This window comes from Pan paniscus, chromosome 11, assembly GCF_029289425.2.
Source record: "Pan paniscus chromosome 11, NHGRI_mPanPan1-v2.0_pri, whole genome shotgun sequence".
Classification (NCBI taxonomy): Eukaryota; Metazoa; Chordata; class Mammalia; order Primates; family Hominidae; genus Pan; species Pan paniscus.
The window spans coordinates 118,090,052-118,102,495 of record NC_073260.2 but is presented as its reverse complement, the minus strand read 5'-3'; the positions used below and the strand labels follow the sequence as shown (position 1 = coordinate 118,102,495).

The window sequence follows — 12,444 nt, the reverse complement described above, 5'->3', positions numbered from 1 at the left end:
GACAAGTGACATGATGAAAAAAATTACGTAAATATAACTCTTGGGAGGACATGAAGTTGTCATTGTGAGGGGACAAGGTGAGGGTTTCTGAGGTAGTTGATATTCCTATGTCTTCTGTCATTGGTGGTCACAACGGATGTGCATGTTGATAATTGGTTAAGCTATGCATTTATGCAGTTTTTTGCATTTGTGTATATTTGACATTGAAAGGTTTTAAAGAAAAGGTGGAAGGATGGAAAAAGTCTTCAAGCAAGTGCTAACCAAAAGAAAGTAAACTTCTGATTCAGAATGCATTACTAGAGATAAGATACTCAGTAAGATTTAGGCTTCTTAAATCTGTAGCTAATAAAGCAAAAGCCAACAGATTAAAAGGAGAAATGGGCTGGGTGTGGTAACTCATGCCTGTAATCCTAGCACTTTGGGAGGCTGAGGCGGGCAGGTCACCTGAGTTCAGGAGTTCGAGATGAGCCCAGCCAACATGGTGAAACCCTGTCTCTACTAAAAATACAAAAATTAGCCGGGTATGGTGGCGCAGGCCTGTAATCCCAGCTACTTGGAAGGCTGAGGCAGGAGAATTGCCTGAATACAGGAGGTGGAGACTACAGTGAGCCGAGGTTGCACCACTGCACTCCAGCCTGGTGACAGAGCGAGACTCCATCTCAATAAATAATATAAACAAACAAATAAATAAATGGAGAAATGTACAAATCCACACCCATAGTAGGAAACTTTGAAGAAGTATATACAAACAAATATGAATTGAGTCTGACAAGTATGGTTTAGTATTTGAAAGACTTTATGAAAAGGGCATCTTATTTTTGCCTAGAAATTATATTTATTGGAAATTTATTTTTTGTAGATTTTTAAAATAAACTGTTACAGAATTATCCCATGTAATTACATTTTCACAAAAGTATATAAAAGTATATTGCTTACATAAAAGAAATGTTAAAATTCTACCAAAGGACAAAACAAACAGAAAACATACCTTATTTCTTGATAGAAAGGTTTAATATTGCACAGATTTAACAGGAAGTTATTTAAATCTTTCATTTTAATTGACAGAGTGCCATTTTATCTAGTCTTTAAATTTACAAGATAGCTACTTCTCACCAGATTATCTAATGAAGTCTGTATTTTTTTTCTCATATTACACTATGAATGTTAACTAATCACTATGGACTTTTCCTACTATTGAAAACAATAGTTCAGAATGATTGGAATAGCTCTAATCTCAATTTATAAATAGACAGATTTCAGTGAGATTCCAAAGTGACTTTTAATTATTATTTGTATATACCTTAGATTTTGCTGGCAGAAGTTAACCTTTCTTCCTTTTTTAAACAGGGGTTCTGAAGGAACATTAAATGACTGCAAGATAATATCTGTAGATGAAATCTTCAAGATTGAGAGACCTGGAGCCCATCCTCTTTCATTTGCAGATGGAAAGTTTTTAAGTATGGATTTTTGTTTTTGGGCTTAGACTACATGTGTTGTACATGATTGAACTTTATTTTTACTGGTCAGTGAATAACTTGAAAGGAAGTATAAAACTGTAGACCATACAAATTTATTTTCAAGACAACAGTTTTGATCTAAGATTCATTTTGTTTTAATGAATTTTTCCTAAATGATAAAGTGTTATTTTTGAAGAAATATATTATCTTGGTATTTTATTGCTATTATTTTATTTTAAAAATATTTGTGGATATATAATAGTTGTAGATATTTAAGGAGTATATGTGATATTTTGATACAGGCATACAGTGTGTAAATGATCAAATCTGGGAAATTGGGATATTCATCACCTCAAACATTTATCATTTTTTGTGTGTGTTGGGAACATTCCAAATCTATTCTTTTAGCGATTTTGAAACATACTGTAAATGTTAACTGTAGTCCCCCATCGTGCTTCTGAATACTAGATTTTATTCCTTCTGTCTAACTGTATCTTTGCACCCTATAGCCAACCCTTCTTTATCCGCTGTCCCACTTCCCCTCCCAGACTCTGATAATCATCATCATTCTATTCTCCAGCTGCACAAGATCAATTTTTTTTGGCTCCCACATATGGAAGAGAACATGTCACATTTGTCCTTCTGTACTTGGCTTCTTTCACTTAACATAATGTTCTCCAGTTTCATCCATGTTGTAAGCAAAAGGATTCTATTATTTTTTATGGCAGAATAATATTTTATTGTATATGTATATACCATATTGTCTTTTTATCTGTTGATGCGTTTCTTGCTGTTTCTTTTGTTATAGATTCTGTCCAAAGAAAAAGCCTGTTTCTGTAATTTTGTTAGCCACCCAAGTTTAGTTTTTAATAATGAGATTTATTTTTACACGAGTAAAGCCTTAGAATTATAGTGCTGATTGAGCCTTGAATTTCTGGGAGGTAATAAATGAGGCTTATATAAACATTTGAAGGTTAGAATGCAGCTGTACCTCTTCATTTTACGGATTTTTCTTACTTGATATCAAATATTTGGTAACAGAGTTAGGATTAGATTCTAGGTCTTTTAATTCATGGTGGGGCTTTTTTTGTTTGTTTTTTGTTTTTTGTTTTGAGACAGTTTCGCTCTTGTTGCCCAGGCTGGAGTGCAGTGGCGCAATCTCGGCTCACTGCAACCTCTGCCTCCCGGGTTCAGGCGATTCTCCTGCCTTAGCCTCTCGAGTAGCTTGGATTACAGGCACCCACGACCATGCCTGGCTAACTTTTGTATTTTTAGCAGGGACAGGGTTTCACTGTGTTGGCCAGGTTGGTCTCGAACTCCTGAGCTCGTGATCCGCCCAACCCAGCCTCCTAAAGTGCTGGTATTACAGGCATGAGTCACCATGCCTGGCCTCAGGCATTTGTTCTTAAAAACCTCACACTTGATTATTCTTTTTAGTTCCTTTCTTTTCATTAGAAAAGCTGTATGCTGGCTGGGTGACAGCAGTTTGGGAGGCCAAGGTTGGTGAATCACCTGAGGGGTCAGGAGTTTGAGACCAGTCTGGCCAACCTGGTGAAACCCTGTCTCTACTAAAAATACAAAAATTAGCTGGGTGTGGTGGCAGGCGCCTGTAATCCCAGCTATTCCGGAGGCTGAGGCAGGAGAATTACTTGAACCCAGGAGGCAGGGGCTGCAGTGAGCTAAGATTGGCACCATTGCCCTCCAGCCTGGGTGACAGAGTGAGACTCCCTCTCAAAAAAAAAGACCGGGTGCAGTGGCTCACATCTGTAATCCCAGCACTTTGGGAGGCTGAGGCGGGCAGATCACCTGAGGTTGGAAGTTTGAGACCAGTCTGACCAACATGGAGAAACCCCATCTCTACTAAAAAACAAAAAAATTAGACAGGCGTGGTGGCACATGCCTGTAATCGCAGCTACTCGAGAGGCTGAGGCGGGAGAATCGCTTGAACCCAGGAGGCAGAGGTTGCAGTGAGCCAAGATCACGCCATTGCACTCCAGCCTGGGTAACAAGAGCAAAACTCCATTTCAAAAAAAAAAAAAAAAATGCTGTTTCCATGGGCTTTTCTTTATGAGATTCATAGATATAAAAAATGTTTTAAGACTAGACTTGCTATAATTTTGTTCTTAATAGGGCGAAATGACCCTGAATGTGACCTGTGTGGTGGAGACCCAGAAAAGAAATGTCATTCTTGCTCCTGTCGTGTATGTGGTGGGAAACATGAACCCAACATGCAGCTTCTATGTGATGAATGTAATGTGGCTTATCATATTTACTGTCTGAATCCACCTTTGGATAAAGTCCCAGAAGAGGAATACTGGTATGATTATCAGGTTTTTGTTGTTGTTCTTGCTGTGTAAACATGAAATATGTATTTGAACCACCGAAAGTAGATTTCTAAAGATACATAATATAAAAGTGCTTAAAATGTTATGGCCAGTGGTTACTTAGCATTCATAGCTCTATTCAATTACTGTAACAACCTCTGAACCATCTCTTGCTCCATTTTTTAATCCCTTACGTTTCTTCTCTGATAATAGACTCTGTGTTCATTCAAAAATGCAAATCTGATTGTGTTGCTTTGTTGCTTCAGATGGTTTATGTTGCCTTACAGGAGGACCCTATGTGATATTTAGTTGCTTCTCCAGCAGTATCTCTTACCACTTTCCTCTTTCATTTCCCCAAATACGCTACACTGTAGCCAGATTAAATATCTTTCAACCCCTTAAGTAAGCCATGTTCTTTTTCAGGTTGTCACACTTGACATATTTTTATCCTGGAAACATTACCCTCTTTGGTTAACTTCAAGATGATACTAATCCTTCAGCTTTTCAGTTAAATGTGGCTTCCTCTGGTAATCCTTTATGGATGGTCCTCTACCCCTAAGCATGTTAGATATCCTTGTTATGTTCTATAATAGTACTTAATATTTACTAAACACTAACAAAATGGTTTATATGGATTACTGTATTTAATCCTGTGACGTTGATACATTGAAGAAGGCTCCAATTATACTTGCCAAAATCTATTTTTCTCCTATGGCGTGGTGATAACTACAAAAAGAAGTTATTAGAAAAGAGACTGGGAAAAATGTGTCCAAAGTTGAACCTTTTAATACCATGTTAAGGAGGTTTTTTCTTTTTAAACTATGTGCCATATGGCTACTGGTGAGCGTTTTTAAGTAAGACGGACGACTGAGTCAGAAATAACTGATGTCACAGGTGGGTAATTGGTATCTGTGAAAAACAGATTGTTCCTTTGATCTCTCCCTAACCTGTTGGGAAGGCAATTGCTGTATTATGACAGGCTGTAGAGGTGAGAGAAAGGGGGAAAGGATATATCTTCTTCCTTTTACCTCCTACTACTACCTCATATGATCACACTCTGAATTTTACCATCGCTAATAACTATTTCCTCTGACGTCTCATATTTTCCTTCTTTCTTGTTCAATGGATGACATATTCCTGCTTCTCTAAAATACGCTCTTTCACCTGCTCTCACAGTTCCATAGTCTTTCCAGAAACTTCACTTCTTCAGTTAATTCCTCTCCCACGTTGCCATTACTAGATCATTCTCATTAGCATTCTAGAATCTCTTGAATTTTCAAAATACACACAAACCTTCCTTGATCCCATTTCTCCCACTGGCTGCCTAACCCGTTCTCTGCTTCTTTCATGCAAAGATTCTCAAGAGCTATCTCTACTAATTGTTTCCATTTCCTCTCCTATTCATACTTCAGCACTCCAGTCTAGCTTTCCTTCCACTGTATCTGCTTATGTCAGGTTCACAGACACTTTTTATGTCTAAACCTAAGGGTCAGTTCTCATTCCTTACTCAACTGCTTAGCTGGTTACTCTGTTTTATAGATTTGAGATCAGGTAATCCCGATTTTCTACCTACTTCACTGGCCTTTCCTTCTTAGTCTCTTGCTGGGTTCCCGTCACCTACCAGATTTCAGAGCACCCCATCCACCCCCACCCCCAACCCTGCCAAAGCACCATCCACTTCTTTTCTATGCTAGGGAACTATGCTTGTTCCCTAGATGATCTCGTCCAATTATGAGATGTTAAATACCAAGCTAATAGTTTTGAATTTATGTCTTCATATCTAATTTCCCCTGGGCTTTATATTCCTATATGCAGTTGGTTAGTTGACTGGGATCACAAAATTAGTCCAGATGGAGTTCTTGATTTCCACAAACTCCCTAAAATCCTACTCCTCCCCCAGTCTTCATTAAATAGTACTAATCATTTTATCTACTTGTTCATGCCAAAAAGCTAAACTTCATCCCAATTCTTCTTTTGTTCTTTCACATACTCTACCTCAATAGATTTTGACAGTTCTTAATATTTCTCCATTCTCACCTCCCAGCCCAAACTACCATCTCTTCCTTGAACTTCTATAACAGATGTCTAACTAGACTCTTTGCTTCCATGTACTATCCGTTCTCCCATAGCAGCAGAATGAGCTTAAAAAGGCCTGAATTAGATCATTCATCTTTTTGAAACCCTCTAATGTCTTCCTATTTCACTTAGAATAAAAAAAATCTAAGCCCTTACCATTTATGACCTGGTCCATATCTACTCTCTAACTTCGGTTGCTTATCACTAACCTGTTTACTTACTAACCTTGGTCTCCACCCACCTTTATCTTCCGCAAAGCATACCATTTCTTTTTATGCCTCAGGACCTTTGCACTTAACTGTTTCTTTGCCAGGAATGCTTTTCTTAGGTTATCTACTGTAAGAAGCATACCACTTCTAGTCACTCTTGTCACATATAACCCTGATGTATTTCCACTTAACACTTTCTGAAATTCTTTCCGTGTATGTTCTGGCTTTCCTTCACTACTATGCACAAACATTTTTATCACAAACATTTATCCCCAGCACGAAAATAGTGCCTTGCACATAGGAGGTTCTGAACAAACCTGTTGAAGGAGTGAATCAATCCCAAAGATGACTTTAGGATGGTATAATTAGAAGAGTGTTTTGTATTACTCTGGAATATATCTCTACATTCGTATCAAGGTCTTTCGCTTCACCTGAAACTCCTTAACCTTAAATCTTTTCTGCTTCTGCAAATCATGTTGTCTGGATATTTAACCTGTGCACTAATTTTCTCATCAGAGAGATAATACTTGCTTTAAATCACAGAATCTTTAATAAAGTTAGTTATAAAGATGAGCCCATCAGATAAAATACAGCTTTTCTTTAGGACCGTTTATTTTTGGAAGCCTTCCTGATTTCCCAACTAGAAAGGACTTTACTTCATAGTATTTAGTGCCTTCTCAAACATAATTTGCTCAAGATCAGGGACTGAATTATTTAAATTTTTCTCTCCTGTAGTGCTCAGCAAAGTATCTCATAATTGGATTGACTTGTGGGCATAGTCTTCTTTGCTCTAAAAGCTACGTAGAATAGATAATTGTGAAATAGAAAGTATGGGCAAAGAAATTTAAGATTAATTGGGCAGTAGCCATTAGATCTTTGTTAGAGTATTCCCAGAGTTTCCTTTGCTTGGTGACATAAGAATAGCCTCCTCTCATTCTGTAGACATATACCTTGCTTTTTAGAAAAGATTCAAGGCAGTTTATGAAATACAAGTTACAGTAGGGTAATCAATTACAAATAGGCTAAAGGACAAACAAGCATAAGCAATTAAAATGAAGCTAGCGATAAGGTTAATATAAACAAACATCCTTGAAGTCCTGTGTACTTGTTATATAAACTACCATTTTTCTCTGGGAATTCTAATAACCAATTTAGATGGGGAGTTGTATCTGTTACACAGTTGAATGTTCTAGGAAGATCTAGCTACTTTTGTTTTAATGACAGGAACTTCAAATTTCTATTCTCAGGGTTAGTGATAAGTTTAGAGTTCTTGGTATCTTTTTGAATCTCATAGTTTTGAGTTTTGAACTGAATTTGAGGATTTATAAGTTATCTAAAGGAATGACAAGGATATTTTTAAAGCCAGCCTAACCATGTAAATATTTTGAAAAGTTTAGTATTTTAATGCTAGTTAAAGCTCTGTGATGTATACCAAATAATACATCTTAAAACTTGCTCTTACTAGGAAGGCTAATATTCTGTTACTAGCTTTAATATGGTATTGTGAAAATGCTTTCGTTCTTTTTTTTCTTTTAAAGGTATTGTCCTTCTTGTAAAACTGATTCCAATGAAGTTGTAAAGGCTGGTGAAAGACTCAAGATGAGTAAAAAGAAAGCAAAGATGCCATCAGCTAGTACTGAAAGCCGAAGAGACTGGGGCAGGGTAAAGAAGAAATTCCCCTTTTCTTCCTAATAGCAAGTTATAATATATAATGTTTTAATACCAATAGTAGTAATGGTATAAAAGATTAAACAGTATCATTATTTGTTAATATCAATGGTACTTAAATTACATAAACAGTTGGGTTCCTATTCACATCTCAGAATTAAGGGCTTTCATTAAAATTTAACATAACTGATTTCTCAACGTTTGTTTTGCGTCTTGTAGGGAATGGCTTGTGTTGGTCGTACGAGAGAATGTACTATTGTCCCTTCTAATCATTATGGACCCATTCCTGGTATTCCTGTTGGATCAACTTGGAGATTTAGAGTTCAGGTATGTTTTAACATTGGCTTAGTTGAAAGGGGAGAATTGACTATCAGATTATAGCAATGTTAATGTCTGTTGATTGTAAGTGAACCTAACACATGACATTCACTTGTTGAATGAAATGTATTTTTTAGGATGGGTGTACTCTTCCTGGAGGTTAACAAAGGAACATACATCACAGAATTGGGCATTAGCTATGCATTTTCATCACTTTGTTTTTACTGTTCTGTTATAGTTGTGGTAGTAACCATTATTGTTAAGCTTTCTAAACAGCCTTTCCTGCCAAAAATTTAGCATTTGAAATATTAAACTTGAATCATGTGGCAAATTCTCGTTGAATGTCGTGGAACTCTAAGCTTGTTTCAGGTGTTGTTTTTGGGATTTATCCTCCTGAACAAATGCTAAGACGTTGGGCAGAGGAAGTGCCAGCTAATCCGAGAATAAAATAATTTCCCGTTTCCAATTATAGACACCCAGGATTCTGAATATTAAATAAGAGGGGCCTTTTTTTTTTTTTTTTTTGAGACGGAGTCTTGCTCTGTTGCCTAGGCTGGAGTGCAGTGGTGCGATCTCCGTTCACTGCAAGCTCCGCCTCGTGGGTTCACGCCATTCTCCTGCCTCAGCCTCCCAAGTAGCTGGGACTACAGGCGCCTGCCACCACGCCTGGCTAATTTTTTGTATTTGTAGTAGAGACGAGGTTTCACCGTGTTAGCCAGGATGGTCTCGATCTCCTAACCTCATGATCCACCTGCCTTGGCCTCCCATTACAGGCATGAGCCACCGCGCCCGGCCTGGCTTTAATTTTTATATTGAATGGCCCTGGTACTTAGACCTTTAATACAATATAACATTTAGATAACATACACTTATCCCTTGGTATCTGTGGGGGATTGGTTCCAAGATCCCCTATAGACACCAAAGTCTGTGGATGCTCAAATTGCACACAAGCTCAGGCTTGTGTGGTGGCTCACACCTGTAATCTCAGCACTTTGGAAGGCCGCAGCAGCCAGATCGCTTGAGGCCAGGAGTTCAAAACCAGCCTCGCCAACATGGTGAGACCCATCTCTACTAAAAATACAAAAATCAGACAGGTGTGGTGGCAAGCGCCTATAATCCCAGCTACTCAGGAGGCTGAGGCAGGGGAATTGCTTGAACCCAGGAGGCAGAGGTTGCAGTGAGCCGAGATTGTGCCACTGCACTCCAGCCTGGGTGACAGAGCGAGACTCTGTCTCAAAAAAAAAAAAAAAAAATCCTTTATACAATGGTGCAGTATTTTCATATAACCTATGCACATCCTCCTTTATACGTTAAATCACCTCTAGATTACCTATAATATCTAATAGAGTGTAAATGCTATGTAAATAGTTGTTAACACTGTATTGTTTGCAGAATCATGACAAGAAAAACTCTGGACAGATTCAGTACAGACACAGCCGTCTGTTTATTCTTCCCAAATATTTTTTACTCTCTTGACTTGGCAGATGTGGAACCAGTGGGCCAACTGTAATACATAAAAATGGCTTAAAAAGCTATGTATATATTAAATACTGGTAAATAATTTATATTTTAAAAACGCGCCCTACTTTTATCTTTTTTGTTTGTTTGTTTGGAGACAGAGTTTCACTCTTGTTGCCCAGGCTGGAGTGCAGTGGCACGATCTTGGCTCACCACAACCTCTACCTCCCGGGTTCAAGCAATTCTCCTGCCTCAGCCTCGCAAGTAGCTGGGATTACAGGCATGCACCACCACGCCTGGCTAATTTTGTATTTTTAGTAGAGACAGGGTTTCTCCATGTTGGTCAGGCTGGTCTCGAACTCCCAACCTCAGGTGATCTGCCTGTCTCAGCCTCCCAAAGTGCTGGGATTACAGGCGTGAGCCACTGCGCCCAGCTTCATCATCATTTTCTGTTTCTCAGAGGCAGCCACTTTAAAATTTTAGTTGTCTCCTATGCATTTACCTTCTTATTTCTTTCTTTCTTTTTTTTTTTTTTTAAGAGACAGGGTCTTGCTCTATCACCCAGGCTGGAGTGCAGTAGCAATGACAGTTCACTGTAACTTCAGACTTCTGGGCTCAAGTGATCATTCCACCTAGCTAGGACTAAAGATGTAAAGATGTATTCCACCATGCCTGGCTGTGTTTTTGTTTTGTTTTGTTTTGTTTTTTGGTAGAGACAGGGTCATGCTATGTTACCCAGGCTAGTCTCAGACTCCTGGCCTAAAGCAGTGCTCCAGCCTTGGCCTCCCAAAGCACTGGGATTATAGGCTTAGTGGCGGCGGTGTGCAGATGTGGCAGCAGCTTCTCCTCCTCCTCCTCCCTCCTCTCTCCTCCCTCCTGTCTCTTCCCTCCTCCCTCCTCCTCCCTCCTCCTGGATGCAGTGCCATAATCACAGTCCCCTCCTGGGCTCAAGCTGTCCTTTACTCTGAGCCACCAGAGTGGCTGAAACTACAGGCACACACCACCACACCCAGCTGATTTTTGTGTTTTTTTTTTTTGTAGAGTCTGGGTTTCACCATGTTGCCCAGACTGATCTTGAATCCCTGGGTTCAATTTCTCCTGCCTTAGTTTCCCAAAGTACTGGGATTACAGGTGTGAGCCACTGTGCCTTGCCCTACCTTCTTATTTCTATTAATAAATAATGTATTTATACGGTTTTTAATTCATCTTTTAGTTGTATTCACTTCTTTCTTTCTTTCTTTCTTTCTTTCTTTTTTTTTTTTTTTTGAGGCGGAGTTTTGCTGTTGTCGCCCAGGCTGGAGTGCAGTGGCACAATCTCGGCTCACCGCAACCTCCGCCTCCTGGTTTCAAGCAATTCTCCTGCCTCAGCCTCCCAAGTAGCTGGTATTACAGGTATACGTCACCATGCCCAGCTAATTTTGTATTTTTAGTAGAGATGGGGTTTCTCCATGTTGGTCAGGCTGGTCTCAAACTCCTGACCTCAGGTGATCCACCCGCCTTGGCCTCCCAAAGTGCTGGGATTACAGGCGTGAGCCACCGTGCCCGGCCATATTAACTTCTTTCTGTGGAAGATGAAACATTTAGTTTAATACTCTGTGTTCTTTTATCTTTGCAATAGTTGTATTATAATTTTGGTAGAACCAGTATTCAAAGTTTAGGTTATTATGACTTTGGATCTATAAATACAATAAAATACTGTATATAAATTGAATATACTACTATAAATATAGTAAAAATACACTTTGTGTATTTCTAATTGCCTTATTTTTTTGCATCTTTTTTTCGTATACCTGTCTGTCACGTATTTATTTTCTAAATTCTGAAAGCCTCCTTATATAGTCTAAGATGACTATGAGGTTGTTTTCCTGAGCATCTAGTGAGATGGATTTGCTATTTAGAAAGTGGGGAAGATTTAGGAAAAACAGATTATTTTGGCCAGGGTTGATGAGGTGGGGAGATCAAATGGTACCTTCTGCTGAGGTGTTTCAAAAGCCAAAACCTTTCCAGGTTCTGTTGCTGTCACCTTCTTGTTGGCTTCTAAAAGCTTCTAAAGTGCCTTTCCACCCCCGCCCCCCGCCCCAAATTATTGTGCAAGCTTGAATTCAGTTTCCTTTACTCTGCTAAGAACAATTGTATTGGCCAGGCGTGGTGGCTCACACCGTAATCCCAACACCCTTGGGGGCTGAGGCAGGAGGATTGCTTGAGCCCAGGAGTTCAAGACCAGCCTGGGCAACATGGTGAGACCCCTGTCTCTACCAAAAAAAAAAAAAACCAAAACCAATTGTATGACCAACAGATGAATTGCAGTCGTTTTTCAGGGAGTTTGAAGTTCACAAAGAAGTGACACTTGTTTCACTGAGGCAGGAATGAAGATATGAGGGGAAAAGCCGTCATCCATTGAAGTAGAAATGGATAGCATGTTTGGGTAATATTGAGGAGTTTTGGCTCAGGCATATATGTTCCTTGAAGGAGAAGCTGCAGATAAGGCTAGGAGAAATAGATAGGAGCCATATTTAGAGAGGGTAATAAATCATGTTGATTTGGGTTTGATACTGTGTGACCACTTAATATATTTTAAGAAGTTGCAAGTCAAAAGCAGAATTATTTTTAAAAGAATCATCCGGTTTGTGATAGATAGGATGGGTTTGAAGGAGCAAAACTAGAGGCAGAAAAAAAAGGATCTGTTGTGAGCATTCGTGACTCAAACTACGATTGAACAGTGGAAGTACAAGAAGATGGATTTGAGAAATTTAGGAGGTAAAATCAGCAATCCTTGTAACCAAAAGGGTTTGAGGAATAAGGGAGAAGAATGGGGCTAAAATAACTCCTGCATTTTTGACTTCACAAACTAGGTAGGCAACAGGGCCACTATCCAAGACTGGAAATAAGAGAGAAACGGTATGGACTGCTGGTAGTCCTCTTTTAGCTGAGTTG

General features: G+C 39.0%; 1 protein-coding gene across 2 annotated transcripts in view; it reads left to right on the top strand.

Annotated features, from left to right (window-relative positions):
• Nucleotides 1-12,444, top strand: part of UHRF2 (ubiquitin like with PHD and ring finger domains 2) — a 93,428-nt gene that overhangs the window by 60,554 nt on the left and 20,430 nt on the right. For both annotated transcript variants that reach the window (XM_055092175.2, XM_003823388.5), the window contains 4 exons: nt 1,348-1,457; nt 3,588-3,774; nt 7,605-7,728; nt 7,954-8,061. In XM_055092175.2, the coding sequence (XP_054948150.1) occupies nt 1,348-1,457; nt 3,588-3,774; nt 7,605-7,728; nt 7,954-8,061 (529 nt within the window). The remainder of the gene's footprint in view (nt 1-1,347; nt 1,458-3,587; nt 3,775-7,604; nt 7,729-7,953; nt 8,062-12,444) is intronic.